General features: G+C 35.8%; 1 protein-coding gene across 4 annotated transcripts in view; it reads right to left on the reverse strand.

The window, feature by feature from the left end:
- Positions 1-23,931, reverse strand: part of LOC145673404 (uncharacterized) — a 491,254-nt gene extending 467,323 nt beyond the window's left edge. For 3 of the 4 annotated variants that reach the window (XM_081743072.1, XM_081743073.1, XM_081743074.1), the window contains exons 1-2: positions 23,764-23,931; positions 10,564-10,654 (exon numbers count right to left, since the gene is read on the reverse strand). In XM_081743072.1, the coding sequence (XP_081599198.1) occupies positions 10,564-10,624 (61 nt within the window). In that variant the 5' untranslated portion in view covers positions 10,625-10,654; positions 23,764-23,931. The remainder of the gene's footprint in view (positions 1-10,563; positions 10,655-23,763) is intronic. The other variant, XM_081743071.1, reaches the window with a different exon arrangement.
- Positions 23,932-24,142: the final 211 nt, after the last annotated feature.

Consider the following 24,142-nt stretch of genomic DNA (forward strand, 5'->3'; position numbering starts at 1 on the left):
ATTATTGTTTTATAATCATATTTATTGGTGTTTTACTGGAAAAATGTTGGTTGAAGAGTTTAGTGTGAAATTGAAGATCAATTGTAGTCTATGAATTTAGTTTTTGGAAAATAATATTTTCAAAAGTGTAATGATTGAACGACTGTCTTAATGAACTAGAAAAACATTACTGATAAGTACTTGCACTATTTCAAACGAAAATAATACAATAGAATTTGGCGGCTTTAAAATTAACACATGGAGACGCTATCGTGGCGATGAATATCTCAGAATGAATTAATAAAATTCTAAATATTGACAATTTTTATAGGAACAGTGTTAATATTCAGCTTACTAAATCCAGGAAAAAATTAGTTATATGTGCATTAAATTAAGACATCATTGTGTAGGATTGCTAAAGAAATGGGAGATGAACTTGGAAAAACAATGATTTCAGGAATGATAAAAGAAATGGATCAAAACGTCCCTCTCGAGAGAAAAAGGGCGTATCTCATTTTCTTAATTTTTCTAGGAGACAAGTTTAAACCTCTTGGCATTATTCATTGTATCGTCTTCTTTAAAATTTAGTTTAATTTACTTCGGTTCAGGTATATATGACTTATGAGATCAAATTAAATATTCAGAGAACACGATAGAATAAATTGTGATGAACTCTTTAAAGTTGTCTCCTGGAAAATTTGAAAAATGAGATACGCCCCTTTGTCTCGAGAGGACGAAAAGATTGCGATCTTGGTCAAGAATTAGTTTTTGATCGACCCCTAAATCGAGTTTTGGTATTTAAGCACATATACTGAATTAAGTGATACTTTAGATTTGCCTACACTATATGTAGTTCTCCAGAAATAAAGCGTACAAGAAAACTTTTGATTGAAATATATTGGAGTTTTTGGATCCTGGCCCACAAAATTTTTGAACGGCCTCTAAATCGAGTTTTTGTATTTTGTACGGAATAAGCACATATAAGATATAAGGCGCACAAGAAAATTTTTGAAATATATCAATATATTGGTTTCTCATATATATTGACCAAAGACAGTTTTCTAAGGTTTTTATTGGATCAAAAATCCAATTGGAATTTTGATTCAATAAAAACCTTAGAAAACTGTCTTGGGAGGGCGCCATGAACGTATAATCTTTTTGATGGGAATCATGGGAGAGACACCACAAAGGATCATGGGAAGAGTCCGCCACATTAAGGATATGTTGCCAAGTTTTTCCACATACCGAAGTTAGGATGAGAACGGAAGCATATTGGTCGATTCGAGAGGAGATTGGAGGAAACTGAATCTTGAAATGTTTTAAAGAAGCTAATGGTCCCAAACTTTATGCGTACAACATTATTAGCTTATAATGAAAAATCTATAGATTTCGTCGACCTGAACAAAGTGATATGGGTTTTTGTAATTTTTGATGCGTAGTTTTTGACAAGTAAGTGAACTTTCACCAGTATTAATATTCATTTTTTTTTATTTTGCTAGGACAGACAGTTTTTATTATATATACTGTATATGGTGGAAAAAATACAATTATTTATTAAGAGAGTGATGTTTTCCCTTTTCTTAACAGTGCAATAACATTTATTTGTAATAACATTTCAGCCATTTCGTGTATATATATTGGAAAATCTAGACTTGAATAGTGTTTTAACATTCAGAAGTAGGAAAAGAATATTTTTATTGTTCATAAAAACTAGATTACACACTCATTTTCATACACCATGGGTGAAGCCTTGAAGACATTTTTATTCAGTTGGACAGCGGAAATAGCATTCAATCTTGAAAAGTGTTAGTTAAAAATAAATACGGTACATGTTTGGAGGCTTTTTTGTTATGATTAATTTTATGATTTATAGAACCAACCATATTAAAACGACAATTCACTTTATGTACAGCTTACATTTCCTTAGAATATTTGAATGATCCGACTGTTTTCTTCCATTATATATGACATCCATATTTGTGTTGTCTTTATTTTACCCCTATAACTTCCTAATGTCTGCATTTCTATTGAATTTTCCGGTTCCTATTTTTTTTTTTTTTTTAATTTTAGTTGTATGATGTTTGCACCTAAGCCTCTTAGAGTTAATGAACCTAAGTTTTTTTATAAAATTTGTACAAAGTTCAAATTATACCATTTCTCGTTATGAAGTTTCCTTCATTATCCATTCCCGATCTCCTTGAGTCCAAATATTTGCCTCAAGATTTTTTTTTAAATTTTCAATTACTTTGAATCTGCGTTCTTCCCTCGAGGTAAGCAATTATGTTTCGTACTCATACATCAGAATAAACATAATTATCCTTTTTTCTAAATTCTAAACTTTAAATTCTTCGTCAGAATTCGTGAAGGCAAAAGAGTTCGGACGGAATAATATTCGTTTTTTGATAAAATGAAATGTTTTAGACTTTACGTTCCAATGATTATGCTCCGAGACTACGAGAGACAGACAGACATGATGACAATGACCGTGTGCGTGGGTTTTCTCGGGGTTCTCCCGTTTCCTCCCACTTTCTTCATTCCACCATTTCATTCATTACTCATCATCACCGTCTCCTTTAGCCTAACCGGCATAACCGTGGGACGTAAAACTCAAAGATTTCATTTCATTTACATGATGACAATGAACAAAATGGTGGAATGAAGAAGATGGAAGAAAACGAGAGAATCCGCAATATACACTAATGTCAGATTTGTATACAACAAAACCTACTTCGTCCGAGTGGGGATCGAATCAGGACCCCAACACATCAGAGGTAAGCAGGGTGGAAAAAATCATGATTTTTTTTAAAAAAAAATCATTTTTGATTATTTTTTTGATTTAAATCGATTTTTTTTTTATTTAAATCAAATCTTTCTCCTCGTATAATACAAGTCGCGAACTGAAGAAAAACCATTACAAATTAGTATTAAATGTCAATTATGCCATTTAAGTGAAAGTATTGGGGTTGAATTTTGAATTAATCCCCAATCGTTAACCTATATTAATCCCAAACAATGTTTCTTAACATTTTTTTTTAAACTATAGACTTTTAGTCAAGGATCATCCCTATTTGTCCTAGGATCATTGTTCATACCTCCTTCTTTTCAGAATAGAACAGCCTTTAAAACGGTAACATTCACATTTTCCCTATCATGTCCCTGAAACGGAAAATTTTGAGAGAAGTTCGGATTTTTTTCTGATTTTTTTAAAATTTTGATCCCTTCTGGACTCCCCTATGTTAACGCACAGATCTCAAATCAACTGGGAAATACTAAGGGTGTACTAAATGTATGTACAAAATTTCAAGCTTCTATCTTGAATAGTAAGGGCGGGAAAAATATTTAACAATGAGCTACGAACATCCCCACAATACCCCAGATGACCCGGATGTAATATAAAAATTTCCCCAGACATCCCTATTTATCCTAGAATCATGATTTGTACATTATTCTCTTCAAAATAAAACAGAGTTTCAAACGGTACCATTCAAATGTCTCCATCCTGTAGGCTATCTGGGGCTGGAAAATCACGAAAAAAAGGGATTTTCTGTTAAGAAATATCCCCTTTTTTACTTTTTACCCCTCTGTACCTCCTCTGTTTAAAGGCAAGGATCTGAAACAAATCTGAAAAAATACTAAGGGGTGCAGTGAATGAGTGTCCAAAATTTCAAACTTCTAGATGCAAAAGTAAGCCCGCGAAACATAATATCCCCAAATATCCCAGATTCCCGTATAAAACAGGATCTCAGGTAACAGTTTCCTGAGACATTTCTATTTATCCTAAGATCATGGTTCAAACATCATTCTCTTCAGAATAGAACAGCCTTTCAGATGGTACAATTCATTTGTCTCCATCTTAGGCGGCAAAATCGCGAAGAAAGCTACTTTTTGTTAAAAATATCCTTTTTTGTTTACATTTTTGCCCTTCTGGAACCCCTGTTTCCGCGTAGAGATCTGAAATCATCTGAAAAATACTAAGGGTGCACTGAACGAGTGTGCAGAATTTCAGTCTTCTGAATGCAAAATGTAGGCCCACCAAAAAATAGTAAAAATAGGTACAACAAAAAATATTTTTTAAATTTATGACGTCATCACATTCTACGTCTCGACGCAGAGAGGCGTGAAAGCATATGTAACGTGCTCTACAATGCCTTCAGTCCTGAAAGAACGAAGTAAAAAGCTTTATTGGTACTTTTTAAATCGAATAATGGAGATTTTATCCTATCACCTAAAAATAGGTGATATAATTTAAAAGGTTAAGCGTTAAGGAAAAAGTACAGCAACGCTTATCAAAGTGACACTTTTTTTTCCACAAAAGTTACTGATATTTGGCAGGGGCATATTTTTAAGGAAATTGTAACCAGCTTGCGACATGAAATACATAAATTTTGCCTAAAGTTATAAAATTAAAAAAAAAAATCGGAGAGGGGATAGGACACTTCTAAATATACCCTATTACCTGGGAACAAATATATAGACGCGCACACAAAAGAATCTTAGTCTTAAATGTCGATGGTGATTTCCCCGTTGGAAATTAACGATTTACAATATAAACCCTAAGTTACGAAGAGAAGAAGCCAGGATTGCCCTGTTACCCGTTCAAAACGGGATTTTCCCTAATCATCCTCTGCATGACACTTGTTTTCATACTATGCTGTACATACTGTACATTTGAGTCTCATTGTATTATGATTATCATCTTCCATAATCGGAATAACAGAACAGAAATGGGACTTTACTTATTTTTACTTTAAATCACTTTGGAATTTGATTTAAATCAACGATTTTTATTTAAAAAATCACGATTTAATCGTGATTTAAATCAATCCACCCTGGAGGTAAGCATTCTACCACTGAGCACCGCGACCCCTTTTCCCCTAATAGTTGAATTGAATGTTCATACACATACATATTTTAAAAAGGATATTTTTTCTGTTGATTTTGTTTTTCATAAACAGAACAACAAATGGCAGATATTTTATGCACTGATAATATTCACTATTAAAGTGAGAGTAGTAATTTTTATTTGCCGTCTTTTCTTTTCTCTCTCGTTTGCTATGGGTACAATATCGTTCATTTAGTTGTAATCTGGAAACATAAAATTAAATTTAATGGAAAACGATTTAGTCCTTTTCTCAAATGAATAATTCAATAAACCTCTTCCGTATTTCAAAGCCCAGAATGCCCACACATTCCAATTTAACAATGACCAACTATGTTACAATGTGATAAATACCATAATGCACAATGTGTTAAATTAAGGGTGTAATAGAAGCACAATCAAGCTTTTTAAAAAAATAAAAAAGTTGCTATCATGATTAGAATAGAGTCTAGTACTTCAGTAACCCTTCCTTTATCCGCCCCTTTACACAACTTGGAATAAATGTGGTAAATACGGTAATAATCTTATTTCTTGCCATGCTAAGATATAAGTAATTCGTAAACAAATACCGGTACTGTGTTCAAATAAATCATGAGTTCAAGAGAACACTACTGTTCACGGAAACCCTTCCAATGTCTGCGAGGGTGCAGCCGTGGGAAAACTTCCAATGATGACTGAAGCATTGACAAAGGATTCTCAATCCTAGCAACCAGTGGCGTATTTAGGGGGAGCTATCGCGCTCAAGTCCACCCCAAAATAAATTTGTTATATGCACAACTTCATTAAAATTTGTTAGCACCCAAAAGGAAAAATGTAAGTGCTTATTCACGTGTTGTGCATAGCTCCTAAGCAAAATCCTAAATACAGTACATCACTGACGGCAACGGAAAAAAATTACAATTATATATAGTGAAAAGTCATAAGTACACCGACTGCAGGCTATGATTAAATGCTTGTAGCTCCGACTTTGTTGGAGAGAGAACATTGAAACAAACGGCCATGTATTTTCCATTAATTTCTTTATTATGTATAAAACAAACGGTCTGTAAATGCAAAAACATAGATACATAATGGCAAAAGAAACCAAAATGAACATGGTTTTGATGTGTCAAAAGTATTCGTACACTTACGAAACGTCCGGAAAGAAAATGATTGTGCATGATTAAATACTTGATCGAGTTCCCTTTGGCAGTAATTACAGCTAGAAAGCGCTTCGGCATCGAGTGCACTAAACGTCGCGTATCTTCAAACTGTTATAGAAGACCCTTTCTCTTGAACTGCACATTTATTCGTAATACTGCAATTGCGGAGTTTCTTTTCGAGTAAGTACTACAAATGCTCAATCGGATTAAGGTCAGGCGATTAAGGAGGAGTGACCAGCCGTATGTTTGGGATCATTGTTCTGTTGATATACAAAGTGATCTTGCAGGCCCATTTGATCAGCACTAGAACGTAGATTTTTCTTCAAGATGTCAATGTCCATATGCTGGTCCATAATATTGTCGATAGTAGTCAGCTTCCGCACACCCGAATCACTTATGCACCCTCAAACTAGCACCTTCATTCTTGACGGTTGGTCGCAGATTTTTCGGGTCCATCTCTTTATTTCGCTTTCGCCACACAATTTGTCTACCGTCGGAACCAAAAGCATTAAATTTACTCTCGTCTGAGAATATCACTTTGTCCCAGAAAGCCACATCTTTGTTCACGTAAGATTTTGCAAACAGGAGCTACTTCTTCCTACTCACCTCGAAAAAAAATCTTTCGAACAACACGCCTATTATAACTTTATTTGTTGAAAGCACGACGCACAGTGCTTTCCGAAACAAACATACCTAATTTCGCTGCTTCTACCACCATCTTCGGAGCACTGATTCTTGGTTCTTCTTAGTTTCATTCAGCAGTATACGCTCACATCCTCCAAAGATCTTCCGTGGACGTCCACTTCACGGCATGTTTTTGACTGTTTTTTTTTTTTTTTTCGCAGTATCGATCTATGATTGACTGCACGATCGAACGTGGTCTTCCGATAATATCTGATATCTCTCGTAAGGATCTGCAGTCGTTATGAAGCCATATAAGTATTTTTCATTCTGCTTCTGTTGCCTCCGCTCCTTTTCGATCCATTAGGCCTAAGTTTTCCGTCTTGAATCACTCTTTGAACTTGAATGATGTTTCGCTGGCCTGTGGTTGTGTTTAGCTTTGCAAACCGCCAGAAGGCACTGTAACAGCCAAAGGGCGTGAACAACAACTCAAACAGCTGGACGTTTCTGTCTTCAATTTTAGTGTGCGAATACCTTTGACACATCAAAACCATGTTCATTTTGGTTTCTTTTGCCATTATGTCTCTCTTCGCATTCACGGATCGTTTGCTTTTTACATAATAAAGAAATTAATGGAAAATGCAGTGCCATTTGTTTCAATATTCTCTCTCCAACAAAGTCGGAGATACAAGCACCTAATCATAGCTTTCAGTTGGTGCACGAACACTTGTGATTTTCACTGTACTTCAATTGTATTACATGTGTTGAAACCCAACCTTCTTAACAAATGATTTTCTACAATCATGTAAACACACGTGTAGCAGATATACATAAATTCTTCTCAGATTTTCCAAACAGTATGTTTTATATTTCGCAGACAATAACAATTAATTACTCTTTCTACATCAAAGGTCGATATTGTAATGAAACAATTTATTTCCGATGAGTAATTACAAAACGTTATTAGGAAGACATTAAATTAGGAACATGATAAAATATTACTTCCACCCACTGAGTGTAATTTTCTCATTCATACTCTTAAACACTATCGATTTATTTCCTCCCCTACTTCCGACTCTCAGTCTACATAATTAATTACTTCTAGTCAGATTTAGCTTCATTTCTACTGGGCGTTGACTCGAACCACGTACTGAACCAGCCAACGTAAGCCGTCTTACGTAAAGATACAGTTATCTTTACTAAGTTAGTAACCAACGAAATTGTGCAATTAGTCCAGGAGTTTTCCTTGATAGACCTGGCGAAGATATGCTAGTAGAGACAGCTCGACAAATGTTTATTAGGTATTGTTGGTCGGTACTCAATTCGTTGAAATCAATCATTGTTTCGTCTCCTGGAACTTCAGTCGGTTGGGAAGAATCCATAGGTAACTTCACAGGCAATTTTTTTCAATCGGACCAGATAATGTATTTTGACCAATAGATGCCCCGCAGAGGTATTTAACTAGCTGGTGGAGAGGTATTTCGTTCATATGAAGTAGAAACATAATCCTCTGCAACTCCTCTCCTAATTTTTTCTCCACATATGTCATCACTCCACTAAGTCTACATGTATTCACATTAGTTCCATCGCAATCCAATGCAAGTATTTAATAGTTGTGAAGTGCCTTTTCCATTTCGTTTAAGAAACTAAAGAATCGTTTTTGCAATTTTATCTCCATTCCTTGAAAGTGGAACACGTCAGAGGTATTATAAGTCGGCTTTTTCCACTAACGTATAGTGCTCTTATTATATCTCTCTCCTGTATTTACTTTCTCTTTCCGTCCATCGAAATAACGGCCGCAAAGTCCATATTTCGTACCACGGTCTTTTATCAAATCGCACGCTAATTTTTCCTGTTTTCAATGAATTTTCGATTTATCTCTCATGGAAGCTGCGTTTTCTAAAGTGACAACACCAACGTCCTGAAAAGCTACAGTACTATCATACTTGTATCTGCTGATCTGTCTAAGATTCCTGTACGAAAAGCAGCGGCAGATACATGAGGTAGTGACAGGCAAACCTGTGAAGAAGTCAACTTTTTATACATCAATTGTTATAACCAGCTTCGAAATCGGAAATCTTTGAGTTTTACGTCCCACGTTTATGACGGCTAGGTTAAAGGAGACGGTGATGATGAAAATTGAATTAAAGGGCGTAATTAAGAAAGTGGGAGGAAACCCACGCAAACAGTGTTTGTCCACGACAAAGTTCGCTTGGCGCAATCTCAGATCGAACCAGGGACCCCATGCACGAGAGGTGAACGCTCTACCACTGAGCCACCGCGGACCCCAGCTTCGAATTCGGATCCAGTACTGCAACTTAATGTATTTTTTTTCTCACCTCACTTGGATGGTTCACAACTTTCGGTCTGCCACATGTGTTAAGTTGGCTCTTCGGTTTGCACTCTTGAAAATTCTCAAACGCAATGATTATCAGCAATGGGGGAGGGGGACAAATACACGAACTTCAGAATAATTTGATAAACATAAAATGGTTTCTGTTTGAATTATGGCTTTTTGTTAAAATATAGACTCATTGACAACAATAACATTTTAAAAATGCACACCTTTTACTTAAAGCTACATTAAAAACAACATGTTCCATCTTGAAACAAATTTATTTCTGCTGTTTAACTCAGTGATGCCCACCCCCTTATGTTCATGACGCACCCCCCAACTGTCTGACTTACCCCCCCCCCTCCCAGCCTGATCGTATAATTATGACAATTTAAATTTGAATATTATGTATATAGAAACACTTTCTCTTGCCAAATCGTCTGTTCTACTATCCATAATTTTAAGTTCAAATACAAAATTCTTGCTGCGAACCACAAACAGTTCTCAGCAAGCAAAATCCAAAGAACTGGCTAAAATTCAGGCTGAACTACAGTGTGCCAAAAGTAAAAAAGAAATCCTGAAACAGTTTCAAGATAGCGGCCCAGGATAACAAATATCTTATCTGAGGCTACTGATACGTTGAAGTTGTCGTCACTATAAAACATTTAAAATGCTGTTACATAAAAAAGCTACTATAACCGACTAATTCAAATATCAATCTGGTCTGATGCAACGAATTTTAACGCACATAAAATATAAATCAAAACAAGCTTTAATCAAAGAGGATTGATGACTGATTAAACATGGACAAGAGTAATGACTGGTCAAGGATCTGCTATCTAAATACCACTTTCCATATTCCAAATTCTAGACAAAACACACGTGAACTTTAAGCTAAAGTTGGATGATTAGTTACTTAATTAACAGGGCTTTCGACATCGAAATTAAACTATCAGCTAATTTTAAAAATTTTCGTAAATATCCCCTAATGTAATAAAGTTCAGAAAAAGTGCAGATTGAAGTGCCGTAGACAAGATGAGTTTCAGGTAAGGAATGCAACCGAAAACCTTAAAACCGTTTCAACCATTAACCAAAATGGTCAGTATCGTGGTATAAAGGACAGAAGAAAAAATTATGCATTGTTATCCATAGTTGTTCTTCCATAAAAATAAAATATTCTTTTTGATTAATTTTTACATCCCCTTCAAACATATTTATATAGATTTTACCCCCCCCCCAATATTTCAATGACGCAGTTTGCGTCATAGACCCCCTTGTGGGCAGCTTAACTAAAAAAAGGCAAAAATGTGGTTGTTGCCTACCTTCGGCTGCAGAAATCTTTGACCTTCTTGAGGGAGGGTGAAGAGTTCGCCAAAATAATCTGCAATATTGCATGCAAACTATTGTAACCTAAAGACAACTTTTCCACAACTCGTTCAAATGAAATTAAAAAAGAAATGTTTCAACGCACCCTTGCATTTCATTATCTCCTTTCACTTATGAAAAACAAGCAAAAGAAAATGGTAAATGTTGTATTATTTTTAGTAAGTCATTCTCTTAAACGTTAACCCTTACTGTAAATTTTAAGAAAATGATGATATCCTTACCGTTTGTATTAGCCAAAGTAAGAGTCCAGAGAAGGACTGCTAAGGAAGCTCGGTTCCACATCGTGGCTTTCCTTATTTCCACCACCTATACCTGAAAAATAAAATATTATCTTTGTATTTCTTAAACTTTAAGGGGAACTATTATTTATCTCTGTCCCTGTCTTCTGACTTCTCAACGCTGGATGATTAGCTGTGCTCTTAATATACAGGGTGGACATTTATCTTGAAACGATTTCACAACTTTTGAAACTACTGATAAACGTAAATTAAAAAAATTATAACATGCAAATATTGACAGAGGGACATTGTTTGACATACTCCGCACTACCACTCGATTAATTATGTTACCAATCCAATATAAAGGTGTATTTTTAAAATAGCGCTACTTCATATTACTACACATTTCAAATCTGCATATTAAACGAAAATTTTTAATACCATATCTGTTATTCAATATTACAAACTAAAGAAACTACAGTACCACAGACATCCATAAACATCCAATGCATCTACAACAGTAATAACGCAAGTTAGGTGGACATGTCAACTTGCTAAAGATTCCGGAGCTCTCTCATGGATACATGCTTAGCATGTACACGCCTTTGAAAGGGAATATTTCAGTTTTACGTTCCACGTTTATACACCGAAGTTGAGGAAGACTATAATCATGATAATTAATGAAATGGTGAAGTGAAAGGAAACGGGAGAATTCAGAGAAAATCCACGTACACAGTATTTGTCCACCAAAAAGTCTACTTTGCGAAAGTTGTTACCGAACCATGGGCCCCCACGCACTAGATGTGGCAGCTCTACCCCAGAATCAACTTGCTCTCCACAATAATTATGAGTCACCATATTTCATGTGGATAATAGATGCTGAACATCTAAAATGGGCAGGACACGTCACTCCTTGTGTAGGACACGCAAGGTTCACAAAATTCCAGTTGGGAAGCCTGATAAAAACGAACTTTGGCCTTTGGGTAAATTAATAAAACGTGAGAGGATAATATGAAGCAAGATTTTAGAAAGACGTGCAATCACAATGCAGAATAAGCTGGCTTGGTACAGAATAGAATCCAATGAGTGGATTTCGTTTCTGCCACTTCCTCTAAACGATAGAGTTAGGTTGTTGTATGCTAACTCGAGAAAGATTTTGTATTTATTTATGAATAAAATCACTCGGGCAGGTTTCGAAAAAGTTATCCGAACAAAGCTCATCCACTATAAACTCCCAATTCTAAATTTCCTAAAAGATCATAAGGAAATGCCATTCGAAGTTAATGGACACAGGTTCTGTAGTAGATATTAGATGACGCGATCGCCCATCAACATCTAGAACGGAGGAAAATGTGCAAGTAGTACAGGAAATGTTCACTCGAAGTCCTTCGAAATCATAAATACCGACATGTCGCAAAAGTGGTTTATCCCAACATACAATCCGAACTGTTCTGAAGAAAGAGTTAAATTTTCGTCCATACAAACCATATTAGTTCCAGGAATTATCGCCAGAAGATCGTGATCATCAGTTAAAGAATGGGGAGATGATGCAGCTAAGTACGAAGACTGATGCGATCTTTTCGTTAATATCCTGTGGTCAGATGAAACCGTGTTTCATGTTAGGGGATGTGTTAACCAGCATAATTGTTATGATTGGGCAGGAGAGGATTTGTAGGTGTCTGTTGAAGAAAGGCAATATCGCCCAAAGGTCACAAGGGGTGCAGAATAACACCCGCAATAATTGGGGGACCATACACCATTCGGGACACAATGAATCCAGAACGGTACTTTCCTATGCCTTAGGATTATATTCATGGTATTGCATCCGCGTGGGACAACTACAAAGACGTAATATTTATCCAAGATGAGGCCTCGCCTCATTTCGCACGTCTTTTCCGTGTGTGCCCTGACACCCAATTTTCAGCACGGTGCTTGGGACGTCGTAGCCCTCTTGAATGGTCAGCAAGGAATCCGAACCTAATGTCCTGCAAGTTCTTTGTCTAGGGGTGGAAGAAAGAAGAAGTTTGTCGCAAAAAAAACTCTTGATGAATTGGAGAAGTGAATTCATAGAGTTCTTGCAAACCTAACGCTGCAGTATCTGCAAAACTCTGAGGCAAACATCCACAACAGTTTACGAAAACTGGTGGATAATGGTGGTGCTTATGTGAAATTTTAGCAATGTATAACAATTCTACCATTATAAAGAATAAAAAGCTTTTGTTTCATAAAAATTGGTTAAATATTTAAAAATGTATAAACAATTTTCAGTAGAGACTTAATTCCTGCTTACCCTGTATAAACAAAATAGGCTGTAAAGAACATTTGTAAGAAAATCGTCTGAGAAAAAAAGAGAACTTACTTGCAAAAATGAACTATTTCTTGTAGACATCTTGAGCAGAAGCGGCTAGGCGACACTATAAAGTTGTTAATGAAATATTTTAATTATGCAATATAAAAAAAATAACCTGAGTACTTCATGATAAAACTGCCTGTGAAACAAGACAATAACAACAATAAAAGATCTCCCGATCAGTAGACTATCTATTGCGTGTGTGTTAGTGAGTTTTTTTAAAAAAAAATGTTTTAATAATAAATAGCTCCAGGACAATATTATAAGGTTGTTAATAATTGTTTACGAAACGTGAACAAAATCGCCTTAATCATTTCTAAGACAATCGTCCAAAAAAAAAAAAAAAAAAACTTACTCGCCAAAGTAAATTATCCTTTTGGACTTCGCTTAGAAAAAGACACATCATATTATAAAGTACTCAAAAATAAATCATAATTTTCGTAAATTCATTTTCGGTACTTTACAATACATACGTAAAAGATTGTGAATTGTGACATTTATGAAATAGCATATAAGCAAATTTGCCAGAGTCGTTTTCAAGAAAATTGTGAATTGTAATCTTCAGCATCCAGTTAACTACCCTTACTTTAGGGATAGCAAGAACATTCGAAAAATGTCTCTATAGAGTCTTATAGAAACTTTTAAGTTTAAAATTCTGTCCAGATGCTCTGAACGATAAGGCCTCTAGGCGAGAGTATACATCGGAAAGAACTAACGGATGGTTGAACAGACAGACTGATAATCGAAAGCATTTTTTTTTTTTTTTTTCGTTTCGAGCAACGCAAGGAGAGAAGAAAGTCGTATGACCATGACAAAAATCCAGTTCCAAATTTCAACTGACATACACGTTTTCTAGCCCATAGATACCGAAAAAAGTTATTTTTCGATATCTGTCCGTCCGTTCGTCGTGATGTACACTTGCCTAGAGGCCATACCGTTCAACAGATCTCAACCAAATTTTAAACTTAAGCTGATTTTCCAGGGCGAGTTTTCCGAATTTTCTTCCTACCCCTAAAAATAACTATAGTTTATTTAAGATTAAACTGAAAAAAATGCTATTTTCGCAAAAAACAGCTAGAGATGCGCACAAGACAAGATTTGAGGCTGTCTCGTCTCGAAAATGTACTGTAAAAGTGATGTCTCGACTCGAAAAATGTATAGTTCTCTATTGGAAGAGCTGTGATTCGACTCGAATTTTGTCAGGAAAATTCTGTCTCAACTCGTCTCGTGCGCATCCCTTTAAACAGCTGTAACGATTTTGTTTATATTTCATAAATCAATGTTTCAAAAACATCATCATGTGATATGTAATTTCCCTGGAAAAAATCGAGAAGAAGCACTTTATTCCTGGGATGAGTTTTAATTTTTGTGGCGATATTTTTGAAAACTACTTAAGTGATTTTCTTCATATTTCATAAGTAGATATTGCCAATGGTGTATTTACGATTTTGTTTCGGGGGGGGGGTGCTTTGCTAATTTTATTCCTGGAAATGTGAAAATTCTGCAAGATATTTCATTTACTTTAATATAGTAGATAATATTTTGGGAGGAGGGGGCTTAAACCCGGAAGCCCCTCTAAATACGCCACTGGATATTTTATTAGTAGCCTGACGATATGGCATTATTCATTTGTCCTGAAAAAATATACAAGGGGTACTTTATTCTCGGGTGTAAATTCTTTCGGACGGTTTTCTCAAAAACGATTCAAATGATTATGTTCATATTTCATAAATGACTATTTCATTAATAATCTGACAATATGGTATAACTCATTTCTTCTCAAAAGATCTACGAGGGTGCTTCATTCTCGATTTTTTTTTTTTTTTTCAATTTTCTCAAGAATGACTTTGGTGATTTTCTTGATATTGCATTAATAACATGACAAATGGCATAACTCACTTGTCCAGCAAAATTCTGTAAGGAATAACTTATTTTTCGGGGTGAGTTTCTTAAGACAATTTTCTCAAAAACGACTCTCGCTATTTTGTTCACATTTCATAAATACCTATTTGATTAATAACCTGATAATATGGCATAATTTATTTGTCCTAAAAAAAAAAAAAAAAATATACGACAAGTGGTTAAATTTTGGGAGTGAGTTTCTTTCGGACGATTTTTTCTGAAAGGACTCAGGCGATTTTTTCATATTTCATAAATAAATAATTCATTATTATTTCTATAATTTCGCATAAAGTTACTTACAAGAGAATATCCACAAGTGGTAGTTTACTCTTTTTGTTTTTTTAAATTTAACTTAATTTTATTTAATTTTATTTTATTTTATTTTTTGACAATTTTGTAAAGTACCACACACATGCGATTTCACTGTTATGTTATTTCGTGAATAGCCCTAACATACGACATAAGTCATTTCTAACATAACAATCTAGAAAAGGTCCTCTACTTTTGGGGATGTTTTATTTCGGTTACATTTTCCGAAAATGCCTTATAATTATGTTCGTATGACACAAGAAAATGTATCATTAGTAACCATTGGCGCAAATCCCGGGGGGATGAGTGGGACATGTCCCCCTCAATAATCCGATTTAGAAGGTGTTTCTTGGGGGGAGGGGAATGTGATTATTTGTGTCGAATTGCCACAAAAGAAAGTGAAATAAAATTGATATCTCCCCAGAATAAACCTCAAATCTGACCAACTACCAATGTTGAAGACAACTCTGCTCTGCTGATCCTCCACAGCATTGTTTTTCAACTGCATAAATAATTTGAACATCGCTTCAAGAAATTGTGGGAACGGTCTTACCCTACCCCCTAATGTGGAAGACAGATTTGCGCCACTATTAGTAACTGCAGTACAACATGAGGAATTGGAGCGAAAAAGTTTAGTGTGATGTCCCGTAACTTTTATTCTTCATGTGGGATCATGGAATGTGTAAATTCATTAAAATCTTGAATTCAATTATTTAACGATCATTGTAGTTTCTTCTGTACTATCGTCGGATCTAAAGTAAAACTACACAGAAATAAAATAACGTATAAAAGAATATCTGACGTAGAAATTAGCTGTAAAAAATCCACTACTATTTATTTTACGAAAAGTAAGGAAAGTACAGTTTTAACCTACCAGAAATCATGCATTCATAGTCACATCCATGGGCGGCGATTAGGGGAGTAAACGGGGTCAGTCGCCCCCTTTTTTTAAGTGACCCATTAACGTATATAGAGTTTCATGTGAAAATTTAAAGTTTTTGTATGTGTTACTGGTTCATAGAAAAAAAATGTACCACATAATATTTTCCGTTGTGTCAGTACGTATTGGTTGTCTTCACGTGGAGTTAAGAAAGCTACAGGAATTGCGTTTTAATTGTCGCGGAAAATGGTCCAAATATTGGTTTGGGTACAAAACCTCGCGGCCAGAACCTAGCGGCGACAACCTCGCGGACCAAAACCTCGCCTAGCCAAAACCTCGCGGCCCAAAATCTCGCTGGGTCGAAACCTCGCCGCCCAAAACGTCGCGGGACAAAATTTCGCCTGGACAAAACCCCGCTTGGCCAAAACCTCGCCGCCCAAAACGTCGCGGGGCCAAAACCTCGCCTGGCCAAAACCTCGCCACCCAAAACCTCGCCTTGCCAAAATCTCATCTTCCAAAACCTCGCGCCCCAAAATATCGGCATACCCAAAATCTCGTCTGACCAAAATGTAAATGTTGCAACAGATGATAAGGATGACGGTATAAAAGATGCTGTTTCAGAAGAAGTATCACGGGTATTTGACCAAGTCCCGCGATACCATATGAAAATTCTATTTCTGTATTAGAGGATTTCAATGTGAATGTAGGGCGACAGGATGTTTTTAAACTGGTTATAGGGAAAGAAAGTCTGCATAAGGAAATTAATGACAACTAACGGGGTTAGTTTCGTGAACCTTGGAACATCCAAAAACTTAAAATTTTAACAAAAATCTAATAATATTTATGAAAGTATGAAATAATATATGAGTTTTTACGACGTCCCTTGATTATGTCCTGTAGGTTAAAGGAGACGTAGATGACCAGGATGAAGGAAATGATCGAATAAAGAAAGTGGGAGGAAACGGGAATAACCCAAGAAAGCCCACGCACACGATGTTTTGTATATTATTATTATTATTATTATTATTATTATTATTATTATTATTATTATTATTATTATTATTATTATTATTATTATTATTATTATTATTATTATTATTATTATTTGTAGTGTGGAATTGCATATTACTGTAAGAAACTCATTGAGTAAAGAAGTTTAAAGAATAGTTTCATTTGCGGCGAGGTTTTGGCCACGCGAGGTTTTGGCCCGGCGAGATTTTGTCCCGCGAGGTTTTGGGCGGCGAGGTTTTGGCCGGCGAGATTTTGGGCGGCGATGTTTCGGCCGCGAGATTTTGTCCGTATCCCCAAATATTAACCTATAGGATCGCAACAATTCCAGCATACTTTTATTTCTTCTTACAAGAGTTCTATATCTTAATCAGCCGCTTTGAAACTAATTGAGAGAATATTTCGCGCAAAAAAAAGTCTTTCACCAGTTATTCTTTCATTGCACAAAATTGACAGTTCCTAAAATGTCTTTTGATCTTTCTCATAGTAAGGAATATGATTAAAAATAGAGTAATAAGAAACAACTTATACCTTTTCCATTGAGTTGTTGATTTTGAGCTTAACGTGTTTTCAGCACCGAGGCTGTATGAGACAGGACCTACTGATTAACGTGGAATCCGAAACACTTGAGCTCCACCGGGAATCGAACCCGGGTCAACCATACCTTTTTCATTGTTTTGTAGCGTAATATACGAGTGAAGTGGTGTGTTTAGGGGTGTACGAGTGTATATACAATTAAATTTAGTGAATTCGACGTAATTCTAGGTTTTAGGATTATTTTATATAACTGAAGTGTGGAGTGATTCTAAGTATTGTTTTATTTTGTTGTGCTCCAAGAAAGTGAAAACTGCAGGTAATGTCAACGAACATGTTTCGGGAAGCTGCAGAAGTATTTTTTTAAAGGGTCGTAGCATATGCTTGTAGTATTTTCTGTCTTTCATTTTCTAAGAGTAATAACATATATTTAATAGCATATGCATAATGAAAAATATAAGCTCTTCATTAATCCCGAGTTTCAATATAACTTCTACAAAACAAGTCTCATTATTCATTACTATGATCAATATTATCATTTCTATTTATTTGTTTTTCAAATGTGTTATTAAATAATCTGCTGACACAATTTTCCAGGCAGAATTTTAAGATATTCGTGAGTAAGGAATAAATTATTTTTCTCCTACACCTTCGTTGTTTGACAGTATAAAGGGCTCCATAGTACCTACTTGCGTTGCTCTTGTTAATTTACTTAATATGAAATACGATATATGATATTTTAACTGAAAAGAATATCATCCTATTAGTTATACAACCTTTCGTCAAAGTGTTAAAAACAATCAGGGAAACCAACATTAATATACAAATATTCATGTCACGCCCCCACTTTTAACGTCCAATCGCCGCCACTGGTCACATCAATCTATAACAGTGGTTCCCCACCTTTTTGACTGACGACACATTTTATTGAACGTCCAGGACATCGCGACACACTTGTTTAATATTTTTATTATAAATAATAATAATAATAATAATAATAATAATAATAATAATAATAATAATAATAATAATAATAATAATAATATCTATTATAATAGTGAATATAATAGTTAGTTTTTATAATGACTCTATGTAGCACTGGAGGCCGCGTCCCAGGTTCGATCCCAGCCCCCGCCAAGTGAACTTTGTGCTGGACAAACCGTGTGCGTAGGTTTTCTCGGGATCCTCTCGTTTCCTCCCACTTTCCTCATTCCACCATTTCATCCATTTCTCAGCATCACCGTCTCCTTTAGCCTAATCGGCATAAGCGTGGGACGTAAAACTCAAAGATTTCATTTCATTTTTTCTATGTAGCCCTGATCATTATTGCTACCGCTGGAGGTGTTGACTGGTACAGTGTGTCTCGATTTTAACTAATTACTGTTAAATACTTCATGATTTTTAAATACAAAAATTTCTGGACACATCCTAGAGGAATGCGCGACACACCAGTGTGTCGCGACACATCGATTGAAAACAATTCATCTACACAACTACAATGTAGTTGCACTATTTCTTACTTAAGTAACCAACTTCTTTTAAATTTTTGGAAGTTTGTGGCACAACACTCAATAATTGCTATTTACTTGTCCTCTAGTAATTGAAAAACAAAAATACTTACACAAACACTGTCTTGAAAAAAAATGTATCTTCCTTGTTTCTCATTGAGTTATCAATCTCTTTTCACTTGCTAGATCTTAGACTCCATTCAGACAGAAAAGACCGTCCCAACTTCAGTCGGAATTCATGGATTTTGATACTTATTTTGTGTCTTACCTCATATCGGCCTTTTCTAAATCCATATGTGTTTTTCACTATTCCCCCTACTACGATTACCATCATTCATTTTATCTATGATGTCGTTGAGGAATTACCAGGAAACAAGGGCACACCCAATGGGGGACCACCGGGTTCTGACCCTCTAAAAAAAATCTACAAGTCGACCTATAATGTTATTTGTAGTAACAGAAATGATTGGTGTAGCATAAAGATTTGATTTTACACATCATTCGCACTCTTTCTTTTCTTACAGAACTATTTAGTTCTATCATTTTTCCTGTCAATATAGGTGGCAGCACTTAAGAATTAGTTACCGTCTTTCTGATGCAGAATAACACCGGTTCAATACTGCATAGATGTAGTATTTTGCAGCATTGAACCCCGCATCCATCTTTGGATCCTTTCCAAAAAAAAGTTTCTGTATGTGTGAGCGCCTGCAATAAACTTTGTGTAAAAGGTTTGGTATTCTCTTCTTACAAATATCTAATTTGCATTTTTCTGTGTCAATATAGTACATAATGATGCATTGTGTCTGGAGAGCCAATCACAGGAAAGGCATACTTCGCGTATGTAAGAAGCTTGAAAAAGGACTCAATGCAAAGACAATTGCTAAAAAAAAATTGCAAATTAAGAGAATCTCGAATTACAGTGTTTGTTAAACAGTACCAGCGCATTTGTTTCTGGACAGATTGATGCAGAAATTTTTGTTGAAAACTTGATTCCGTGTTTTTTTTTTTTCGGAATAGTGACAGAAACCGGAATTCCTATGACAACTTTAACATATTTTCACAAAATATTCTATTTTGTATTTTGTCCGTGTCTGTTGAACAAAATTTAATCTTTTCCAAAATAAGCTTTATTAGCGTACAATCTTATCTTCTGATTTATCTTTTTCTTTTTACTTTGTCACATACAGTGTATATTGTTTCTTATTAAATTAAACTCCTGAATTTTTCAAATATGACAGTTTTCTGCTTTCCAGGCTTTCGATCAGATTCAGATCAAATGAAAATACTCCCTCCCCCGAAAATGAAAGACAGCAGAAAATGATCTTGTGTCTCTGCTTACGATTTTCATGCAGCGGCGCCAATCTGTCTTCAACATTGGGTGGGGGAGGGGGTTAAGACCGTTCCCATTTATGAATTTGAAAAACAATGCTGTGGAGGATCAGGGGAACAGAGTTGTCTTCAACATTGGGAGGTGGGCAGATTTGATTCGATTTTAATTTAGCGTCCATTTCAGCAGCGAGGTTATATAAGAAGTGGACCTACAGTTTAACGTGGAATCCAAACCACGTGAGCTCCCACCGGGAATCGAATCCGGGTCTCCCACGCCAAAGGCGCGTACGCTAACCGCTTAGCCACTTGGCAGATTTGAGGTTTATTATGGGGGGACATCAATTTCATCTCACTTTCCTTTGTGGCAATCCGATTATTGGGGGAAGACAGTCCCTCCTAGTTCCAAGATTGGAGGGGACATGTCCTGCCTCATCCCCCCGAGATTTGCGCCAGCGTTTTCATGTGATAACTCAGGATTAAAGCATTTGCCAGTGCCAGCTTGCGGTTATGAAACTAGTGAAGAATTAGAAATGAATAAATAGTACTTTTATTTAATTTTGAGTTTAGCGCCCCTTCCAGCAGTGAGGCTATATGAGACGTAGACCGACAGCTTAACGTGGGATCCTAACTATATGAGCTCCCGCCGGAAATTGAACTTGGGTTTCCTACGCCAAAGACGCGTACGCTTACCGCTTACCCGCTCAAATAGCATACTGCATTAGAGTATTCTTCTATATACAACTCAATTGACTTACTTTTCCCTTCGCTGGTTGTATATGGACAAAGAGCTACCGATATTTGATCTGTTCGAAGAAAAAAAAAAAGTGGTTCCACTACTGATATTAAAAGTGTTGAAAGGAGATACACTCAATGACGTACAATTGAATGAGTTCGGAAATCCTGAAAATCGGATAATTCTTACGAACGTAATCATGAAATACTTTTTAAAATCAGGGTGTAGGGAGTGATTTAAAGTCACTTCCTCACTCTCTCCAACAGTGTTTCTTTCAGACATGTTTTTTTTGGGGGAACTGCCCCCCTCGAACTCTGAGAGTGCCCCTCCGGAGTAGATCAAAATAATACGTCTATAATATAATAATAAATATAATAATATCAGCAGTGCCCCTCGGAATACTAAGTGTGCCCCTCCGGAACATTGTTTCTGAAAGAAACACTGCTCTCCAATATTGTAAGAAAAGCTGTAGGAAAGTATGTGCCATTATGTTACAAAATCTAATATTTTACGAAAATATATGATGTACCTAACATTTTTTAAAAACAATCGTATTTTATTTGTTTCTTTATTAAAATTTAGTACCTCTTTTCGGCACCGACGTTAAATGCGACGTGAACCTGCATTTTTAAATGAGATACTAAGCACTGTAATGCGTTCAAATTGTAATCCTCTTCCACCAGGAATCGAACCGGAACCATGATGTATCAAAGACGGAGCGCTTTATATAGTCACTAGACAGCAGGCAAAGTCTTTTAAATCGGAAGAAAGACAAATGCACAGTTTCATCTTAACGGACTTAAATTCATGTAATGTAAATGATGGGAAATCTTTCAGTGTAACGTCAAATGATTATCTCCTTTAGGCTAAGAGAGACGGATGATTAAGGCAAGTGAATGATGATGGAAGAATTAGTGGAACTAAAATGTGGGAGAAACGGGAGTACCCCGAGAAAACCCAGTGACAAGATATTGTGCACCACAAACTTAACTGGCCGGGAATCGAACCATGAACCCCACGCACCAGAAGCAAGCCCTCTACCACTGAACCACCTTGTCCCTGTGAATGATAAGAAGCTTCGTAGAAAATATAGGTCATATTGCGTGATAATTGAATAATTTTGTCGCAAATTATTATTTGTTGACATTATTATCATATTATTTAACTACCACGTCAATTGAATTAAACTCATGCTAGTTTCTTCAAGCATGACGCCTAATAGTTATAAATCAAATACAATTCACAACTACCTTTACCTTGGTAGCCGCCTAGAGCGCGGACAACTCACGCTATCATGCTGGAACATTTATGTAATCTAATGGGTTGTCCCCCGAATGAAATCCTGCAGTTGGTTTGTGAATATCTTAAGCATTTATGATTTCATTGTAGCGATAAATTCTTAGTCTACTTTCGTATTGTGCCCCCTAGAAGAAGATTTTCTTCTTTAGTGTAGCAATCAAGGTGTTAACCCGTAAGTGCTCGCGCTCTTTTTGTGAGAGTAGTACTCGCGCGGGGGTCCAGTAGACCCCCAAATTGATATTAGTTTTAATACAATAAAAATATATTTTTAAAAATAACAGACAATGTAGCATAACTCTAGACATGTTTTTAAAAGTATTAGGTTTTTTGAACTCGTTTTGGGACATTTTTAAATATTTTTTCATCTGGACTTTTGGCTAGCAACACAAAAGTTACCTGGTTGGGGGTCTGTGAATACCCCGCGTGAGTACTTACGGGTTAAATAAGGAAACTTCAAAGTTGGGAGGAGCTTGACTGATTTTATAAAAATGACCGCCATTTTATGATGAGTTTCGACTATCCGTAAATATTTCATATTGAATCTAATTTGTTGATTGAACTGTTCGGATCACAGTTTCTTGAATCTCATATTAAGGTGTCCTGTCCGCTGGTCAAGTGACTTGCGTGTGTGCCGTTGGAGCACATGGTTTCACGTTCAGTTCCCGGTAAGAGTCCATTATAAAAATTTAACTCATAATGGAGATTCGGATTCCACTTAAACTTGTAACTGGGACATTGGGTAGATACTACCTCAGCCTCTCCCATAATTATAATGTGTTGTGGTTTGAAAATTAAATGAAATTACTTCTTTCAGTTTAACGTCAAACAATTATGCTCTTTACGCTACGGTAGACAATGTTGAGACAAGTGAATAATGATGAAAAAATTAGTAGAATGAGAATGTGGGAGGAAACGGGGGTATCCCGAGAAAACTCTCGTTGTGGTTTCAATGTTTGCGGTATTAGTCTGTTAGTGGCTTAGAACTCTCTTCCCCTAGAAATTTATTTTCTTACGTTTGTAACAATTGAATGGGATTACAAATTGATTAAAAGCCACTCGTAATTTTGTAGAAAGTAACTCACTTAGATTTCGAAATATCGCATATTTTTAGCACTGGATACGAAATTCCTCACATCAAATTATGTAACAAAACAAATGTATCTCAGGATACAGGTTAAATTGTAGATAGATGTCTCAAATAACGTAGGTGCTTGACACGAACGATAGATAAACTTCTACAAAATTGGCGTTTTAAAGGCTTTTCCGTTTCATTTACTTCACTCTCAGCGCCAGCCAATTTTGTCTGTATGTAAATATTATGTCAAAATACGAATTAGAAAAACACACCTACCTTTGGTTGATTTTCGGCGCACTGCGATTAGCTATAATATATGTAGCTTCTTTTTTGATGAGCAATCTTTCTCCAGTAACCACTTAAAACCAATTTATCTACTGAGACTAAACATCATTTATCTTCAGAACGTTTGACTTCAATCACTATCTAAGGCCTTCTGATCTCTCAACCTCTGGCGTATCATGGGTTGAAGGTCAGCTGTGAAAGAGTGCACTGCATGCACAATTTCATTTAGTCCTAGAGCTCAGAAATCGGTACTTTCCCGTTAACTGACAAGGACAATAAAAATGACGCATGACAGATAAACCAATAAGTCGTATGAGGTCATACTTCATGTTAACACGTGATGCTTTAAAATTAGCATTTTTTTTTTTTT

This window comes from Thermobia domestica, chromosome 16 (assembly GCF_964235325.1).
Source record: "Thermobia domestica chromosome 16, izTheDome1.hap1.1, whole genome shotgun sequence".
Classification (NCBI taxonomy): Eukaryota; Metazoa; Arthropoda; class Insecta; order Zygentoma; family Lepismatidae; genus Thermobia; species Thermobia domestica.